The following is a 20,901-nucleotide window of genomic DNA, read 5'->3' as shown; positions in this document are numbered from 1 at the left end:
CAAGGTAAGGAGGTGGTTTTTTTTTTTTTTGTTTGTTTGTTTCTTTGTTTTAACTAACTTTTTTTTTTTTTTTTTTTTTTTTTTTTTTTCGGCACGCGGGCCTCTCACTGTTGTGGCCTCTCCTGTCGCGGAGCACAGGCTCCGGCTGCGCAGGCTCAGCGGCCACGGCTCACAGGCCCAGCCACTCCGCGGCATGTGGGATCTTCCCGGACTGGGGCACGAACCCGTGTCCCCTGCATCGGCAGGCGGACTCTCAACCACTGTGCCACCAGGGAAGCCCTAACTAACTTTTAAGTGTTTATTCTGTTAGTTTATTCTAAGAGGTTTTACTTTGTTCTGAGAGTTTTTCTACAGCGATGGGGAGTCTCTGAAGTGTTTTAGAAAGAGAAAGGACAGGACTAAATTTTTGCTTAAAAAGGTCATCTTGGCTGCTGGATAGACAAAGGCTTGGAGCAAGAATGTCAGCAGGTTGCAGGGTTAGGAGGCTGTTGTGACAGTTCACGTGAGAGACAGTGTAGCCTGGACTGCGGAGGGGGAGCATGGAGAGGGGTGGGTGGATGCCAGACGTTTAGGTGGTAGTTCTGTCAGGACTTCGTGGCTATTTAGATGAGGAGACAGAGGGGACAGTCATGGCTCATAGGTTCTGATCCGATGGCAGAGTGCACGGGAGGACCATTTACAGAGATGGGGCGATTGGAGGTTAAGAGTGAGGCTTTGATGATATTCTGGAGGTATTATGGCGAGGAACCCCAAAATGCCTGAGGACTACAAGGACAGTATGGGAGCAACACTCAGCCCACGTCCACTCACCAAGCTCTGTGTTTGTCCTTGCCTGGGCTGCTTCCCCCAGGGGAAGGGGACCCTTTTCTAACTCTCAGGTGCTGGGTGGCTCTTCCTAGCAGAGATCCTTGTCCTAGTGAGTTTGGCCTGAGGAATGCCTTGGAACCCTAATCAGCCAGAGAAGAAATTCGAAGGAGGGTGATAAAGGTGGGCCTGACCTGGGAAGGGGAGTGGAAGCATTATCCCCCTTCTCCAACACCCCAGGGGAACTCTGGAGGTGGATTAGGAAGATGAAGAGTTCAGATTTGGATGAGTCGAGGTTAGGTGCCTATAGGACCTTCTGAAGAGAAAGGAGATACCCTGTGGCTTGGGGAAGTGATCTGAGCTGGAAATAGATACTTGAGAGTCATTAACAGAGCTATCAGAGTGAAGAGGTTTGCTCAGCAGCGAGGGAATCAAGTGAGAAGAGGTTCCTGGATAAGAGCTTCTCTGGTTAACAACAGTAAAGGAAGTGGCTAAGAAAGCTAGAGGGAAAACCAGGAGCAGGTTGTGCCCTGGATGCCCAGGGAACAAAAGAAATCCTAAATGATGCAGCTGTGGTCCACAGAGTTAAACGCTGACAAGAGGCTGAGAAGATGAAGGCCACAACATGTCCACTAAATGCAGTGATGCCTAGGTGACAGAAGTGTCGTGGAACAGGGAGGGGGACGGAGGCTGGTGGGTGGGAGAGTATCTGAGCATTTCCTGAGGGTGCTTTCTGAGCCAGGCCGTGTCCATGCTCCAGACTCCAGCTCTCAGGCAGCCCGTGGGTGTCTGCAGCTCAGTTGAGTGATGGAGGCTTAGAACCTCTGGCTCCATTGCTCACAGGGTGATTGATACTCTGGGGCCTTGGGCCCAGGGTGAGTGAGCTCTGAGCCCGTTCCTCTTGCCTCTGAGTATGCATTATCTCCAGCACTCTGTGCAGGAAACAAGCACAAAAGGGACCTAGTGTCCTAGTGATGATGATGATGTTAAAAAATAACATATTTTGATGGGAATTCCCTGGCGGTCCAGTGGTTAGGACTCCACGCTTTCACTGCCAAGGGCACGGGTTCAGTCCCTGGTAGGGGAACTAAAATCCTGCAAGCCGCACGGTGTGGCCAAATTAAAAAAAAAAACAATACACCATATATTGAAAGTTTACTATGGGTCAGGTTCAGGGAACGTCTTTAACTTATCTCGGTATAACTCACATATTCCCTATAAGGTAGTTATTACATCTCCGTTTTACAGAAGAAAAAAGTCGAGACTCAGAGAGGCTAAGCAACTTGCTCAAGGTCACACAGCTAGCAAACAGAGGAGCTTTTTGTTTTATTTATTAGTTTTCTTTAAAACATCTTTATTGGAGTATAATTGCTTTACAATGGTGTGTTAGTTTCTGCTGTATCACAAAGTGAATCAGCTATACATATACATATATCCCCATATCTCCTCCCTCTTGCATCTCCCTCCCACCCTCCCTAACCCACCCCTCTAGGTGGTCACAAAGCACCAAGCTGATCTCCCTGTATTTATTAGTTTTAAATGTTGTTAACCTGTTTATTATGAGCTGGCTCCAAAGCCCATCACAGAGGAAGATAGAGGGTGAATGGAGAGAGGGAATGACTGTTCTGCCCCAATCATGTCACCTGCTGGCTGTGCAGCACTGCATGTTACATCTGTGTTCACTCCTTAATTGATCAAATGTTTTAGTGAGGGCCTACTCTGTGCCAGGCACTGCTGGGGCTGAGATGGAAGACCCATCCCTGCTACCAGCAGCTTATATCCTTGTGGGGTGACCAGCGTGCAAACAAGCCGTGTGAGTGCAGTGTGATGGTTCTAGTATGGAGATGCAGAATGGGGTCCAGGGGAGGCTTACAGTGGAGTGGCCACCTCCCTCCAGAAGAGGCAGGCAGGAAATGCTTTCTGGAGGACCTGGGACATCAGTGGAGACTTGAAGGATGAGGAGGAGGTCTCTAGGCAAACTAGGTGGGCTGAGGGTGAAAGAATAGTCCAGGCTTGATATTCAGGATTATGGAAAAGAAATTCAAGACCATCATTTTGGTCTCTCCACGTCCACTGCAGAGTGTCTCCAGTTCTAAAAATCTCGTAACTACAAAGGCTACCAGAAAATTCTCCCTAAATTCTTAGAGCAAAAAAGAATTAATTTACTCTAATTTGCTCCTGATGTTATGGGGGAAGCATTGCTCAGCTAATATTTTTTGAGACATGGAAGGATTTTTTGAGACACTGAAGGCAGGTATAGAAAAATAGTCATTTTCACAGATGCACTAATGATATGTAAACTTAGAAAAAAAGTTGAAAAATAGACGGTGGCCATTCCTATCACAAAGAAAATTTGCCTCATTGTGCAAATAGAATTCTGTAATTTTCATCAGGGCTTTCGAGTCATGTTTCTGGGAACTTTCTCTGACCCTCAAGTGTGTAGGCACTTTGCTTTTTATTCTCTCTGTTTATTTAGATAGTCGCTGCCATCCCTGGGCCTAATTAATACGAGAAACAAAGAATAGGCTCTAGGGAAGCAATAAGGTAGAAGCAAAATGAAACAGAGAAGGGTGTTAGTGACAGCTGAAGGGAGTCGCTTCCATAGATACAGATTTTCTGAGACTGCTCTCTTGTTTGGACCCCTGGTTCTAGAGAGTGTTCTGGGACTTTCTCTTCTTGTAAAGTCCTCAAAGGTAGGGACTGTTTCTTGGTTAGCACAATGCCTAACACATAGTTGGCACTCAGTAATGTTAATTTAATTCCACCCTTTCTTTCTCTGTTTATTTTTTCCTTCTCTCCTTGAAAGGGAGCGTGTTTGATGGATTAGTTAGGACTCATGTTTGCAAGCAGCAGAAACTCCCTTATGCTGGGTCACTCACAAAAAGGGAATGTAGTATAAGGTACTAGGGCATCTCATAGAATTTGGGAGGAGCTGATTTTTAGATGCAGGCTGGAACTGCGACTAGAATTTCCTAGAACTTTCTCTTCACCTCTCACAATTCCTACTCGCAGCAAAGATACTCATTAGCCTTATCTGGACTGTACCAGTTACAGCCAGAAGAACAGGGTTGCAATTCAGAAACTTCATTGCCTGTAGCCGTTTCTGTGATGATGTGAATGCAAGGGGGTCCTCTCCCAAAACTGGAGTAGTTGTCAGAGAGCTGAGGATGTCCATGAGGGGTATAAACAATGCTCTAATTGGGGCAACTTGGGTTTACAATTCTTGGGCCATTGGCTGTTGGGAGAATTCCAAATGGTAGATGGCTTCCTATCTGAGAATGGTTGAAATGCATTAATGAAGTGCTGAGTAGCTGTCTTCTCTTTGGTATGACAAATAAAAAGTTATTTTCTTAGAAAATGGACTTTTTGGATAACATATGCTACACATATATATATGCTCATCTTTTTCTAGAGGTTTAAAACCAATGAACAATAAGTACTTTCCACTGACACTCTTTCTCTTACATAGAAACAGTTATCAGCCCCTTCACAAGGAGTATCAAAGGACATGATATTAGCACCTGAGTCAGAGGAGTATCCTGCCATATTAAAATTTTTCCTTTATAGTTGTTTAGTTTGAAGGACATTATTTGTTCCATGAGCTATGAACTAATTTAGGTACTGAATTCAGTTCCTATTCTGCTTTCTTGGGATGAAACCAGGGTCATGCATTATCTTGGGAGAAATTAATTCTAACCTAATTAATCTTGGCTAATAACTGGAGCAAACTATTATTAATGTATATTGTTTCTTTCCTTCCTTCTTTCATTCATCAAGCATTTGTTGCTGTGCCTTCCTTGTTAGAATCCATTCCAGTAATTAAAAGCAGATCAATGATTTTCCAAACTTATTTTAAAGTAAATATAATAAAACTAGAAGTTATCTAAGCCTGGACAGGTGTGAGATATTTACTATAATCTAGGAGTCAGCAAACATTTTCCGTAAAGGGACAGACAGCCTTTTTTGGCTTTGTAGGCCATGCAGACTTGGGCACAACGACTCAACTCTGCCTGTTGGTTTCAAAGCAGCCATACACAATATGTAAATAAATGAGCGTAGTTATGTTCCAATAAAACTTTATTTGTGGACCCTGAAATTTGAATTTCATGCAGTTTTAATGTGTCACATGTTCTTCTTTTGAATTTTTTTTTCAATCACTTAATCACTTCTTAGCTTGAAGACTCTACAAAAACAGGTGACAGGCTGGATCTGACCTGCAGGTCTGTTTGCTGACCCCTGCTCTAACAATAAGAGCATAGGATTCACCCATCTGCTTGGGTATCTTGGTTTAGTTTCCTTACTTCACAGGCATTCTTAAAGGAGCATTTCTGAAAGAGCAAGCAAAAGCAATGCTTCTGTTGATCTTAGTCTTGAACTCATTCTTCCTCGGCTTATGTAACGTCAGCACTCGACTTCACTTGGTTTCGTGTAAGAGCCCCACACTGAGAAGGCTGCTTTCAGACCTTGCACTTGAAGCAGTGCATTCAGTCGTTCTGTAGGTGTGCAATCTCTAAAACCAGGGAGAGAGAGAACGATTCTGGGGAGAAGCAATTTAAAAACAGTTCTAATTGTTCGGGCAAGTTATTTTTACCAGTCTTTAGGGGACAGATAAATGATCACATTGTTATTATTTTTATAGATTATATTTCAAAAAGCTTTTCTGCTAAGAGTGGTTAAATACCAAGTTGTAATTTCACTCACTCAGGGAAAATTTTCCATCACATTAGGATTTTTTTTTCTTGATAACTTAACCATAGGAGACTATAACTCAGGGCTTTCAGGATCCTCATTCCGGAACTTACAGTGCCAGAAAAGAAGGCATGTGATTCTGCTGAAGGTTTGGGAAAGTGGGAGAAATACAGGAAAATGAGAATGATAAGAAACTTTTGGGGGTACTATATTTAAAATACATTCTATATAATACATATAAACATTTTATGTATAAAATTTTCTTATAAAATTAATGATAACAGGGACTTCCCTGGTGGCTCAGTGGTTAAGAATCCACCTGCCAATGCAGGGGACATGGGTTCGAGCCCGGGTCCAGGAAGATCCCACATGCTGCGGAGCAACTAAGCCCATGTGCCACAACTAGAGCCTGTGCTCCAGAGCCCACGAGTCACAACTACTGAGCCCATAAGCCACAACTACTGAAGCCCGCATCCCTAGAGCCTGTGCTCTGCAACAAGAGAAGCCACCACAATGAGAAGCCCGCACACTGCAACGAAGAGTAGCCCCCACTCCCTGCAACGAGAGAAAGCCAGTGCACAGCAACGAAGACCCAATGCAGCCAAAAAAAAAAAATTTAATGATAACAGTAATGAAAATATATTATTGCTGTGAAGAATTTTCTTCACTGTCTACATAATGAAACTTGGGAGTCACCTGGTGATTGCAATAACTGAAGGCCCACTGCATGCCTAGGTTTCACCCATTTCCTCTCCTTAATTCACATTGTAAGATGAGGAAAGCAGACTCAGGAAGGTCTAGCTTCTTGCTCAAGGCCATATAGCTGGTAAGTGGTAAGTGGTGGAGCCACATTTCAGACCCAGGTCTGTTTGTTCCTAGAGTCTTTTTCATGCTTTTGTGTTGTAACAAGTTCCAGTCTCAAGGAGTGCCTCAGGGTTTGAAGCACTCTCTTACTTCCAAGCTGGGACATGCCATTCTGTGTGACATGGGGTCTGTGACATCCATTGCCTTTTGGATCAATTAATCTTGCCACTGACCTGAGAAAACTATTAATGTGGTTCTAGGTCTTACCAGAGAGAATTTATAATTGACGTTCCAACTACATCTGACATTAAAAAATATCCATTTCTCTAAAAATATATGGTAAATTGAAGAAGATTCAGTTCCTGAGATATTCACTAACCTGGTTGCCAGTGGGCTTGAGGGTTTTATGGGTCCCCTGAAATTGCATGTGGAATACTGCACATGTGTGTATATGTGCCTTTTTTTTGGAGAAGACATAATTTTAGTTAGATTCTGAAGACGTGTGGACCCACTGTTCTCTCAGAAACAATGAGGGATATACCTGATTGACTCTGTTAGTATTGACAAGTGTTTGGTAATTGTGTCAAACTCCATCATGACAAATGAGGTTAAATTAACTCTAGTCCCTTAATAACCTGAGCGTAGCATTGTCATTCCACGTGTTACACTGCGTGGACTCCACCAAGGGACTCAGCTCTGGTCTCATTACATGAGCTCCCCAGCCCCTGACACAGAACACTGCAGCTGTAAATCCTTAGCAGTTGCTTGCTGGTTGGAGGGAATGATTTCCCCTGTACAAACCTTGCCTAACTCAGTCATTTCAGGTACTGGAAAGACCAATGATTGATTTGATGTCATAAAGTGAAACTCCTCTGTCCAAACGCTGCCACTTTTTACCTGTAGGACCTTAGTCAAGGCCCTGTCGACCTCAGTTTCCTCTTCTGTAACAAGAGGGGTTAGCTGTAGGATTGGTTAAATTTCTGCCACCTCCACAAATTCCAGGAATCTTTACTTGGCAACACATTCCAGGAGTCTCTATTTGTCAAAACCAAATTGGAAAGAGCTTGGACAATTCGTTTGGAATCGACTAGAACTTGCACATCTTAGAGCCTCTGTGTGTAAGCGCTTAGCCACAAATATGGGTTACTTTGATAATTACCTTCTGGCCAGGGACTGCCAAGAGGTAATCTTACCGGGGTTCCAGGCTAGTGAGGGAGACAGCTGCTGGGAGGAAGTGGGCGTGGCGATTTGCCTGACTTCCTTGTTTGGAGCAAACTTTGGCGGCATCTGACCGGCTTAGATGTTTGCTTTTCCATCTGTTGATGTGCTTTTTGGGAGCTCTCTTGTCCGCCAGAGAAAACATCTAGAAGAAGCCGACGCCAAATCTTAGCCATTCCCTAGAGTCCCCAAACCCCACCAGCCTCCAGAGAGGGGAAGGCGAAGCTGAGAGAAAACAGGCGTGCCTGAAGCGTGCCGGCTTCAGCGGCTCCCAGGGAGTAGGGTGGCAAAGACAGGGATTTCGGCACCCACCCACCCACCCACCGGCCTGCATCCACGCGCACCGGTCCGCGTCGCCTGCCTTTCTTAGCACTCCTCTCGTGGTGTCTGGAACCTGGCACTGGAGATGGAGCAGTTGCGATGCTCGCTGGCTGCGCCGTGTGCCTAGTGCGTTCGTCAGTCGACCTCGCGGTCGCGGCGCCTGCAGCCGGAGCGCTCCGCTCGCAGCGAGCGGCGGACCAGCGGGGAGAGCGCGCGGCGCGCCGGAGGAGGGGACGCGGCCGAGCGCGGGGCGCCGGCGCGGGGCTGCGCGCTCCGCCGCGGGGGACCCCGGGACGCCGCCGGCCGAGCCATGACGGACGCCAGCAACAGGAAAGAGGGCTTCAAAAAATGCCGGAGTGCCACTTTCAGCATCGATGGCTACAGCTTCACCATCGGTGAGAACTTTCCGCCCTCTGTTGTTCTACTCCCGGCTGGGGCAAACCCCCTCGCCGGTGGCGCCGAGGGTGCTCGGGGTCGGGCCGAGGGTCCTCGGGGTCGGGCTGGGCCGCGAGGCGAGGCGAGGCGAGGCGAGGCGAGGCGCTCGCCAGGCGGGAGACCCGGGGAGCGGCAACGGGGCCGCGAAGTCCCGTGTGTGGCCCGGCCGCCTCACCGGGGCTGTCCCCGCGGTGCCCCTCCCGCCGCTCTAACCCGGCGTCCCGCTGAAGCTGCTTTTTAGGGTCACAGCTTTTGGAACTGCTCGATTTCCTCTCTGCGATTTTAGTAACACAAGCCGGGAGAGGAGGAATAGAGACAGAGATGTGGAGGCAGAGAGATGAAAATACCGGGAGAGAGAGAGAGTGACAGAAAGACGTGGGCATGACAGGCACTAAGATAGAGACACAGAGACACATAGAGAGACAGAATGACAGAGACATCTAGACAGAGACAATAGTAGAAACACCTAGACAGCAGGTCAGAAATACAAAGTCAGAGATGCCAAGACAGAGACTGACTGATAGAATGTCAAAGACGTGGAGACAGTTATAGAAACAGAGAGGCAGAGGCTTTGAGAGACACACATAGAGATAGAGAGATTCAGAGAAAGAGATTGAAAGATAGGTTCTACAAAAATTGAAGCAAGAAGAGAAAGGGACACAAGGAGAGAGAGAGACAGACAGGAAGGAGGGAGGGAGAGAGTGAAGATAAAACAGAAAAAGAGGCACATTTAGAGAGAGAGAGAGAGAGAGAGAGAAGGCAGGGAGGGAAGGATGTATCGTGCTGCTGAAATATTTGAGAAAAATCTGTCTGTTGTCCTCTGGACTCCTAGTGACTCCTTTCCCAAACCCTTTACCAAGAGGGGTACCAGAGGGGGCTGGGGGTGTCTTCATGGCTATTAGAGGAAGCAGGACCACAGGGCTTGACCCTCTGGAAGCTGAATTTGATGAGATCAGTTCTTGGTGCTTTTACTGCCCATTCTCTGCTGCACACCAGCTGGTCCAGGGATTGCCTCCTCATCTTCCCAGGAGATGGGCTAAGCCAGGGCAGCTTCCTCTCTGGAATGTCAGAGTTTGGAGAATGGCAGGGCAGAGCCAGGTGTCAAGGAGCTGCTTCAGCATTTCTACTTCTGTGTGTGCTCAGGTCACTATGGCTTTAAATCTGAACTTCACCCCAGAGCCTTTGAAAGTGAAGGGTGTATTAATGTGCTTTTTGGAAGTGTAGCAGGAATTTGCCAGGGGCAAGAAGAGGCTGATGGACAGGAGCTCATCTCTGGGCCACTTTTGCTCCTTCTCATGAAGTGGCCCAAGATTTGGGGGCATGGGCTGAACAAGTATTACCAGAATTAAGTCTACACTCCTTTGCCTGCTTCCCAAGCCTCTCCATTCTGGCTTGAACTTGCTTTTCCTGCCTCAACGGTCACTTCAAACCTGTTTCTTCCACACACTCATGATTGTTTGCCCACATCCCACCCCTCAGAGCCTCTGCTCAGGCTGTTCGCTCAGCCAGGAGTAGTGCCATTTCCCCCAGCTCTGCATTGAGACATCTTGTCTCTCCTGGGTCTCACTTGCCACCTCATCTGCTCTCCTTCCCCATCAGAAAGAATTTCTCCCTCTGCACTCCTCTCAGCCTCTTAGTCCTCTGTGAGAGCTCACACCCGGCCTTGAATCACTTATTGCAGCAACTGTTCGTTGTCCTCTTGCATTAGAGATTCCTTAAGGATGAGACTGTGTCTAATTTATCCTTCATAATGGTGATGATGGGTGCTTGGGAGTTTTTGTAGGAATGAATTAAAGGTTGCCAAGGTCAAAAGTGATGCATTAAAAGGGCTTTGCCGTCTTAATATTAGTTTTTTGGAATCTGATAAGGAAGCTCCCAAAAATGATTTTGAAGTTTTACCTGGCAGTTCCCTGTGAAATCTTATCTTCCAAAAAGTGTGGCTTCTAAAACCCAGGTTTACAGTGTAGCCCTCCCTGCCCCTCTTTTTGCTCCCATCCTCACTAGAGGAAATGGTCTGGCACATTGGTGTGGTCTGCTAGTCAGAAGGGACCTGAAAAGTGAGCAGGTCACTTCCTGGTGAGAGAGCTGCCAGCTTGTTTCAGATCTTTGGGCATTTATTCATTCACTCCTTTCCATCTGCCCTCCTCCTTTCTTCAAAAAATGCTTATTGAATTTTATTGTATTAAAAGATACAATTTAGTACAGTGCCTGCCATATGGCAAACATTCAATAAATGGTAATTGTTGTAATTATTCAAGGCCCTAAGCTAATATCATGGGGAGTTTATGATGATGAATCAGACTTAGAACCTAGTGTTCAAGGAATTTGTACTCTTGAGGTGCTGCGATGTGTTCATACATAACATTTTACAAAGTAGAAGCTACTAAATGCCATAAGAGACGTTTTAGAAGTTTTAGGCCAAAATAGACATTTTAGCAAACACAGATAATCAAAAAGAAAGAAAGAAAATCACTTGTAATTTTATCACCTGATGCTAAACATTATTAATATTTCTTATATAGACTTCCAGTACTTTTTTTGTATATACACAGTTTTTTTAACAAAATGCAGTCATAATGTTTGGTAATGTTATTTAATATCATAATAGCTTTGTTTCAAGCTATATACAAAGTTTTTATTTAAAAAATCTTCTATTGTTGGCTATTTAGGTTGCTTTTAATTTTTACCATAATAGACAATGAAAACAGGCTCAATCTTTGAGTACATCCATTAGTACTTCTGAGAATAAATTTCTAGAAGTACGATTGCTTGGTCCAAGACTATGTATATTTTTAGGGATTTTAAAACATATTGCTCAACTACCCTCTGGAAATACCAACTTACACTCCCATCAGCAGCATATCAGGTGCTCACACACTCTCATGAGACTGGACACTATAATTTTTCAAAAGCTGTTGGTTTGAGAGGTGGAAGGTAGTATCTTACTTCCACATGTTATTTCACTTCTTTTGTGAAATTGCCATTTTACGTTCTTTGCCTGTATGTTTTTCCTCTGGGGGAATTTCATCATTTATTTTTAATTTGCAAGTACAGTTGACCCTTGAACAACGTGGGTTTGAATCGCGCAGGTCCACTTATACGAGAATTTTTTTCTATAGTAAATATTACAGTACTATACGATCCGCAGTTGGCTGAATCTGCGGATGTGGAATTGGGGATATGGAGGAATCACATATAGGAAGGGCTGAGGTTAGTTATAATGAAGATTTTCAACTAACCATAACCCCTGAGTTGTTCAAGAGTCAACTGTACTCTTAATGTACATAATACATGTTAGTTATACATATAATCAATATATTAATTATACATAATATATAATTATAATCACTATATATTAATTATACAATATACTAATCACATAATTATATAATTAGTATGTATAATAATACACATTATATACAAACATGTACGTGTGTGTGTATGATTTGCAAGTGCTGTCTGTCATATACGTTATGTGACTTTTTTTCTGAGCAGGGGACTTCATATTACTGCAACGTCAGTGTGTGGCAGGTAGGACTTGATTTCAGGACATACAGATATCTTGTAGCCCATGCCTATGGTCGCCAGCTTGTCCCATGGTTTCTGCAGGGTGGAATAAGTGGACAGTCCCCCTCTTACCACGTGAGAGAAGAATCCTGAAGAGATCCTGGTGCCCAGATCACTCCCTTTCTCAAGTGTCTGACATTCTGTCATCAAGAATCACCTTCTCTTCCAGTCTGTTAATTATGTAAAATTTCCAGGTCAAAGAACTTGACTAAAGGAATTTATGTTATGGTCCTGGCGAGTCAAGAGATTCTTACCAGGAGAAGCTTTTGAGGACAATGGGGGTCTTGAGGGTTCTTCAGAAAGGGACGCGTGACCCACCCCTGTGACAAGGTCAAGAATCACGTTTCCTTGGAGGGCTCCTGAAAGAACTTCTCTCTGTTAAATGGATGTCTCTGGGATAAGGGGAGGCATCTGGCTCAGAGACTTGTGGTTCAGATTGGCAGGGAGAAGGCTTCAGCTGTGTTTCTCTGCCAGGAATGATACTCCCCAGGGGGTGTTTGGACACATATGGTACACTATTAGTCGTTGAGTTCTAGGGGGCTGGGGACAGGCTCTACAGACAGTGAGCAGAGATCAGAGGGGTTCAGTGTTCTGCAGTGTAAGAGGCAGTCCTGCACAGTGAGGAATTGCCCTGAACGCCAGTGACACCCCCAGGGAGAAACCCTGTGAGGGTTCCCTCTGACATGGAAGCCTGGGGCTCCTGAGCTGGCCTATGCCCTGGCTGCAGGGACTCTGGGATACTGACGGTCAAGGCTGCACGAAGAACGGGCCCTGCCATTTGCCATGCATAGCTATGGGGTGTGGGCCAGGCACTGAACTAGGTGTTCTACTCAGCTCATTTGACCACCTTTCACAACGACTCTGAAAGGTATGTGTCATGACCCCCATTTTAGGAGAAGAAGCTCCTGAGACTCTGAGAGGAAGTAATCTGCCGGAAGTCACAAGCTAGGACGTGGCAGGGTTGGGCTCAGACGACATCTGCCCTGACTCCTCAGCCCAGGGTTTGTCCCAACTGTGCTCCCTCCCATGGTGGACTTTATTTGTGCCTGAGCCTTGGGACCAGCCCATCATCCTGATGAGGACAGGTCAGGGAGTTTGCCAAGGTCTGATGAGCAAGCACAGGCTGGGGCAAAACCAGGAAAAGATGGACCATGGTCACAGGTAGGGGAGGGCTGCTCCTGAGAGGAAGATCGGGTTGAAGAAATAGGCTTGTTAATCCACCTCCCACCAGGGCCGCCTGTTCAGCGCTCCCCTCATGTACCTGGGAAATGGTCTTGTGTCCTCTCTGTATGATGTTCTCAGGTCATGAAATCAGGTATGCGATCAAGAGGTCTTGGAAACGAGATCATGAGCTTGAACACATGCCACATCCAGAAAGCACTACTGTCATCAGCCTTCGTGATTTGAGGGTCCCACCCCTAGGAAACCACTGAAGTGATGATTGTAGCCAACGATTTTAACTGTTAACATTAATTGAAGCCCATGTGTAGAAGTTCAAGTGTAGTTGGACTGTGAACTCGCATTTGAATATGAAATGAATGGTTGTTGCAGTATCGCTGGTTTCCAGAAGAACTTTCCTCGTCTTCGGGGGCTTGGTTATATGTTTGGGTTTGTATTCAGTGGATTTGTAGATTCTTACTTTCTCCATGAGCCTGCCTGAAATACAAGCACACACCTTTTCCCCCAAAGTGAGGTATGTCCTCAGAAAACAAAAGCACTTTTTTCTTTTTCAGCCGCCTGAGGGGGCCTCCCTCCATCTCCCTTGGTGCTACTCACCACTCAGTTTATAGCTGAGAAAATTGGGCTCGGGGGATCCTCATTTCCCCTTCTCCCCTCGGCGATGACCTCCAGGGTGTCAGAAGGAAGTGGGTGAAGCCATGGGCTGGGAGGATGTGAAGTTGGTGGGACGTATGGGAAAGAAGCTGCCTCCTTCAAAAATGAACCTGGTGGTGTTGTGGAAAATTCTAGGCCTGTACTGAAGAAGTGTTGCTAACAGAGGGATACGTTTCCTGTAGCAGCTGCCACTGGCTCCCTTGCCCCTGCGTTTCTCTCTGCAGGGTTGTCCCAGAGGAGGAAAAACAAGGGGCCCCTAGACAGCAATCAGAGGCCCAAGGGGCTAGGAGTGAGGGTTCCCTGTCCCACCCTGGGACTGCCGGGTGCTGGGAAGCCCCACTAAGTGGGGAGGTCTGCTGGAGGATGCTCCTTTCACAGGGGTTCTGGGTGGGCAGGGCTCCGTGGGTGGCTGGGGTGATGGGGCTGCATGCACCGGGGGTGTGGCCCCTCTCCAGCCCAGGCATAGCGGCCCCTGGCCTCCCTTGGTGCGTATGGCTGGGGACTTTCTCAGCCCAGACCGGTCTCAGTGCTCTGTTGGCTGAGTGTCACGTCTGCCTGCTTGTTTGTCTGGGGGGAGGCGAGACCTTTGGGCATTGTACGCCTGGTTGCGGGTGATGGTGGGTCACAAGGAACTGAATAAGGATCCAAGGCAAACTGTCCTACCGCCACCTCCCAGTGCCCGTTGCCCTAATTCCCTCCTCCTCCTCACATCCCTGGGGAGACTGAAGCAGAGTGAGGTGAGGTGGTGTGTGGACTGAGGGCTCACGCAACCTGGGACTGCAGTCTCTACTCTGGCTCTCAGCTGCCCCCCTCGATCCCCACTCCTGCATCTGAGCCTCAGTTCCTCACGTGTAAGATGCGGAGTGTGATCCTTAGTTACGGGGTGTGGTGGGAATCAAGTGAAGTTATGCATGAAAAAGTTGTTTGTTAACCCTGAAATGCCATTAAAATGCTTCTTGTTATTAGGGGAGACTTAAATACTGGTTGAAACTTGTGCACCCCTCTGCACAGCATTTGCACTTCAACAAAGGGAAGCTTGAGGAATGAGGCTCTCATGACGGGGTTCTGATGGTCAGCCAGCAACTGGAGTGCATAGCTTTAAGGATGTCTGTCAGCTGAGAGAGGGCATTTGTAGTGGGAAACCCTGGGCTTTGGAGTCACACAAAGACTTATTGTGCTGGTCAGGCAAGTCAGTTAGCTTCTCTGAGCCTTGGTTTTCTTCTTAGAATAAACGGGGCTAGTGACACCTTCCGCGTGCGTGAACGCGGCCTGGGGAGTGAAGTTCTACGCCCAGTGCCTGCTGTCACGCTGCGTGTTTGCTCAGCAACCCTCCCCTTCCCCTGAAATTATACTGACTAGAGCTGGCTCTGGCTGCGAGTAGGTGAGGGTCGGTGGTGTGATCCTGAGGGTTTGTGGGTGTGTTCTGGGGCAGGCTTAGACGCGGGTCACTACTGGTCTGTGCTGGTGCGGGAGTGGCCACCAGGAAACCCTGTACTGTATCCTGGCCCCTGACGCCAGATGGGAGCAAGAGCAGAGTGGGCACTGGGCACCCTCCTGCCCTCTCATGGACCGATGCACCTTCTGGGGCCACACGGTGTCCCTGGCATGTCTACCGAGCCTCATGGACCTAGCAGAGCAATGGGCACAGTCTCCCTGAGGCCATGGGGACGTTGGGGGTAGTGGGGAGAACAGCATTGCAGGAAAGAGCTTCTGAACTTGACTTGGGGATTGGCCGTGGGACACAGAAAGAAAAGGGGACCGGGATGGTGAAATTGGACCTCATAGAGTCCAGAATATAACCAGCTCTGGAGTTAGACACTTGGGGTTCAGATTCTGAACCTCATCTTTTGCCATGATCTTGGAGAGGTGGCATCAAATGGCTAAAGTTTAGTGTCTTAAGCTGTAAAATGGACATAATAAATATAGTATCTACCTTGCTGGGTTGGGCAATTAAGTGAGATAATGCAAGCAGAGCTCCTAGGCATTATCTTAGTCCATTCAGGCTACCATAACAGAATACCATAGATGGGGTGGCTTAACAGAAATGTATTTCTCACAGCTCTGGAGGCTGGGAAGATTTGGTGTCTGGTGAGGGCCTGCTTCTGGTTCATAGAGGGCTGTCTTCTCACTGTGGGCTGTCCTCACATGGCAGAAGGGGTGAAGGAGCTCTCTGGGGTCTCTTTTATAAGGGTGCTAATCCCATTTATGGGGCTCCACCCTCATGACCTAATTACCTTCCAAAGGCCCCACCACCTAATACCATCACAGTGGGGATTAGGTTACAACATATGAATTTTGAAGGGACACAAAATCAGTCTATAGCACTATTAATATTGGGGGTTAATAAACATTTGCTGAATATAGCACTGTAGAAGAGCCAGGGGAAATAAAATGCACAGTGTAGTGGAAAACATATATCAGACTCAGAATTGAAAGCTAGGGTTAGTTTCTTCCTAACTCGCTCTGTAATCCTGGGCCAGTCGCTTAACATGGGCGACAGTTTCTCCACCTGTAAGTGAGCTGGTTGGGTACAAAAATCTCTGTGGTTCCTGCCACTCCAGGAAGGGAAGGCGGTGAGCTTTGAGTCCTGAAGGCCACCGTAGCTGTCCCAGAGCCGGAAGGTGCAGGGGAATGGCTAAGTTTGGCACTCTCAGGATTTCTGGTGAAAGAAATTTGCAGAGTTCAGAACAATGCAGAGGCAAATTGAATGTAGGACTAGCAGAGAGCTGAAATTATTCTTGAAGTAAGTAGACTAGATTTTGTGTACACGACTTTGTATGGTAATTCACTGTACTCACAGTGAAGTTTGATAACCGCTGAGCTCTAACCAAAGACAAGTCAATGTGTAGCTGCCTGGGCCTTCCAGCTGTTTCACCTTTGTGATATCAAATCCCAATGAGAAATGGGGGGCTGGGTGGAGATTTCCAAGTGTTTCTGCTTGCCTGCAGGGTTAGCTCCATTTTAATGTGTTATGAAGCCTTCATGGCTTCCGTTCATGTTGCTAGATTTGTTTGTAATGAACAATAAATGTGATAATAGATGATAGTCATGGAAGCACCTAGCATGGATCCTGCTTAATAAATGTTTGCTGTATTTGAGAGGCAGTAGGTGTAGAGGTTAAGAGTATGGATTCTGGAGCTTGACTACCTTGGTTTGAATTTTGGCTTCACAGTTTATTAGCTGTGTGATCACTGTGACCTTGGACAAGTTACTTACCCATTCTGTATCTCAATGTGCTCATCTGTTAAACAGAGATAATTATATTACCTGTCTCCTAGAGTGTTGGAGGATTAAATGAGTTAATGTACATCAAGCACTCTGAACAGCACCTGGTACATAGTAAGTTCTCTATAAAATGTTATGATATTTTTCCATATTATTATTATTATATTCATACTGTATGTAGTAATAATAATAATAAATTTCCATAACAATATTATTAACATGAAGATAATAATAACCATCTCTGTGTCCTGCTTGATCAAACACCCATTTATGCCGTTCCTTGAAAAGCTGTAAGGATGACCTTGGTCTTCTGCTTTCTGTTGTTCAAAACTGGCATTTCCTGCCAAAAGGCATTCACTTCTGTGTGTTCTTGGACATTGGCGTCCCAGTGCTGTACAGTTGTTCTTGATGAATCCATGGTGGACCTACAAATGTTCCCATCTTCTTAACCAGTTAATCATCTTTTAGGACTTGTGATAGCTTTGCAGAGTGAGTCCCTAACTGCCAGGCCCTTTTTAGGTGGTTAGCTCTCCTAGGTCACGATGTTATGTGGAAAGGAAGGAGAGGCAGAAGACCTGGGCTCTAGATCCAGCCCTGGGGCTTCCTGTCTCTGTGACTGTGGGAAAGAGCATCAATCTTTCTGAGCCTCGGGTCCCTCATTTGTAAATGAGGATAACACTTCCTTCTTTGTTGTGTTGTTGGGGGAATTCAGTAGGATGGGCAACGATGGAACCCAGCATACTCTAGATGCCCAGTAATTGGTAGCTGTTGGTTGTGACTGTGGAGAGGCTCTGAAATCAGGGAGCGGGCAAGTCTCCCGGACCCACAGCTGCTTCCTTGGCTGGTGCTCCCCGGCCTGCCCCCTGGCTGCCTCTCATAGCCCCCGACCAGCCACTTACGTTGGGTGCTGGCGTGGCCGCAAGGCTGTCTTTGTTTTAGTGTAGGATTTCCCATCAGGCCAGGGATCTGGAGCCCAGACGAGTGTTTCCAGCTGGCTCTGGGTAATTGGTGCCAGCTACTCTGGGGAGAGCTGGCTGGCACTTCCTGTGCTGTTTGGCGGGCAGGCTCTGGAGTGTGGCAGCAGCTTGGCCTGAGAACCAGGCCTTCCTCAAGGGGCCCGCGGGGGTCTTGGAAGCCGAGCTGCTGGAAGTTGGTTTTTACCTGTTGGAGGGCAGTATCTGCCGGACAAAGGTCCAAACCACTCAAGACTCCATCTATGAGTATTAGTCCACTAACACTGCTGCCGAGGTTCGTTTCTCGGAGAGGACATCACATTAATTGATTTGCTGATTCCTGCCTTTTTGCTTTGCTTCTCCAGACAGCTGTGCTTCCTCTCTTCTTGATAACGGCATAGAGTGGCTCCGGTGTGATTCCCTGGGCTTGGAGAAGAAAGTAGGAGAAGGATCAGCTATGCTGGACTTGCATCACTACTAACTACCAGCGTTTGTTTAGCCTTTAAAAAGGGACCTCTAGGGACTTCCCTGGCAGTCCAGAGGTTAAGACTCCGAGCTTCCACTGCAGGGGGCACAGGTTCGATCCCTGGTTGGGGAGCTAGGGATCGACTGTTTGTTTTTTTGCACAAACCAGAAGTTGAATTGCTGAGCTCTGATGTTCACCATTGATGAGCTATCTGACTACAGTCTTCACCTTTCTGAATCCTGTAAAGTAGGAATAATAATATCTATATTCGATTATGCCATTTATAAAGTGCTGGCCTAGTAATGAGACCATCCCAGGTACTTATAAATCTTAATTCCTTTCCCTTCTCTATTCTCCTTCCTTAGCTCATGCCAGACCTGAAGGCATTTTGGCTGGGTTACATGTTCACCTGTGATACAAAGTATGGGAACCCTCCAGCCCTTTGGAAACTTCATCTCTCTGAGAGGCCCCCCGGAAAAAGCTGGCATTGATTTACTCCTGACTCCTGAGGATCCCAAATGAACACATGGGATTTAGGCAGCGAGTGGGAAAGTGGATGGATTTGTATTTTAAAGTCATTAGTTTAAAATTTCCAAGAAAGGCTCATTGTGTCTAGTGACTCATCTTTCTTTAACAGTTGGAAGTTTAGATTTTCAAAATTTGTCAAGTCAGTAAGTATTGAAGGGGAATCCAGCATCTCTTAAAGAGAGGACCAACAGCACTCTGAACCGGACCAGATGCCAGCCATCTGCTGGGCCCCAGAGAAACCCAACTTTCCAACAAGATGCCTTTTCTTCTTTTCTTATCTGGGTCATTCATGAGGCTAACTGTTTAAAAGTTTAAAAGTTTAAAAGATGCAGAAATTTGGCCAGTTGTGTAAGACTATAAGCCTGGTCTTGGTGACTATTCCAAGGAGGCTGTTTTTTTTTTTTTTTTTGAATAGTGGTCTTGCACAACTTTTTTCAGATTTATTCCTAGGTATTTGTTGTGTTCTTTTTTAAAAATTAATTAATTAATTAATTAATTAATTTTGGCTGCGTTGGGTCTTCGTTGCCGCGCGCCAGCTTTCTCTAGTTGGCGGCGAGCGGGGGCTACTCTTCATTGTGGTGTGTGGGCTTCTCATTGCGGTGGCTTCTCTTGTTGCGGAGCACGGGCTCTAGGCATGCAGGCTTCAGTAGTTGCGGCGTGCGGGCTTCAGTAGTTGTGGCTCACGGGCTCTAGAGTGCAGGCTCAGTAGTTGTGGCACATGGGCTTATTTGCTCTGTGGCATGTGGGATCTTCCCAGACCCGGGCTCGAACCCGTGTCCCCTGCATTGGCAGGCGGATTCTCAACCACTGTGCCACCGGGGAAGTCCCCCAAGGAAGCTGTTTTCTGGAGGTGATTATGCAGTTGTTTTGTAAGCTGTTACCCCCTATGTTGATGATGATAATAATAAGGTTTTACCATTTGTGAAGCACTTTCCCAAACAGCAACTCATTTGATTCTACCAATAACCCTGCAAGAGAACTATGAGCAGCTCCATTTCAAGGGGGCTTCAAGAAGTCAAAGTGACTTATTTCAAGAGCAGTGACCTAAATCCAGTTTCTGCATTTTGGAAAGCTCATGCATCTGAAGCAGAAATCTGGGAACCATCTTAATAGATTCCTTTTTCTGTGTCCCTACATCTAGTCAGTCATCAGGTCCTGTGGATTTTCTTCTCTAAGCTCTTTCCTCTTCATACTTTGCCCTCCACCTCCCCTGCCTTAGTTTAGACCCCCTTTTCTCTCCCCGAGTCTACTGCAATATTTCCAAGTGGTCTCCCCACCTCCCCAACTTGCCTCCCCTCCAAACGCCTCTCAGCACCACAGCTAGAATGTTCTCCTGGAACACACAGCTCATCCTGCTGCCCTGCAGTTTAAAACTGTCCAGTAGCTTCCCGCCGCGTGCAGGATCAAGCCCACATTCCCAAGTGAGGCTTGCAGGCCTTCTGTGATCTGGTCTTTTCTCTAGGCTTACACTTTGCAGTGTCCCTGCCTACCCGTGGATGGTAGTCATTCACTTGGCCTTTCTTTATGGGGTGCCCACCACATGCCAGCTATTGCGTTAGGCAGTAGGGATACAATGTGAGTCAAACTGACCAGTCCAGTGGAGCCCACAGTGGTGTAACTGTGCTCTGATGGAATGGCTGGGGTGCTGTCCAAGTGCCCGGAAATGGCATGGAACCTAGTCCGGGGGGTGTTGGGGTGGGCTCCCCTGATGAAGCGGGTGGGAGAAGGAGGTGGGGAAGCATCCAGATGGAGCGGGCAGCCCAGGCCCTGCGCCTGGAGGGTGGGTAGAGGAGGAATATGGGTTAAGAAGAGTCCGGAAAGGTGGGCAGAAGTTCTTTTGGACCAGCTGAAGGGTTTGGTCTTTTTCCCAAGAGCAGTGGGAGGCAACTAATAGTTTTAAGCAGAAGTGATTTGATCAGATTTGTGTTCACAAATGCAGGGGTTAGCTGCACTGGGGCGAATCACTGTGTGAGTGTTTGTTGACTGGCCCTGCTGTTGTGTCATAATGGGCAACTACTGCACATGGTGTTCCTCCTCTGTATCTGGGCCTTCCTATAC

The 20,901-nt window shown here is 46.8% G+C and overlaps 1 protein-coding gene across 4 annotated transcripts in view; it reads left to right on the top strand.

Moving 5' to 3' along the window:
* The window catches only part of PDE1C (phosphodiesterase 1C), a gene marked incomplete at both ends in the record, with an annotated part of 531,390 nt that overhangs the window by 61,983 nt on the left and 448,506 nt on the right, over positions 1 to 20,901 (top strand). For 2 of the 4 annotated variants that reach the window (XM_081244325.1, XM_081244324.1), the window contains one exon: positions 7,676 to 8,231. The exons of the other annotated variants lie outside the window; for them this stretch is intronic. In XM_081244325.1, the coding sequence (XP_081100451.1) occupies positions 8,147 to 8,231 (85 nt within the window). Of the gene's footprint in view, positions 1 to 7,675; positions 8,232 to 20,901 lie in introns of those variants that run through there. 4 annotated transcript variants of the gene reach the window in all.

The sequence above is a fragment of the Mesoplodon bidens genome (assembly GCF_964165515.1).
Source record: "Mesoplodon bidens genome assembly, chromosome: 9".
Classification (NCBI taxonomy): domain Eukaryota; kingdom Metazoa; phylum Chordata; class Mammalia; order Artiodactyla; family Ziphiidae; genus Mesoplodon; species Mesoplodon bidens.
The sequence above is the reverse complement of the archived record's forward strand: the minus strand, read 5'-3'. Positions and strand labels throughout refer to the sequence as shown.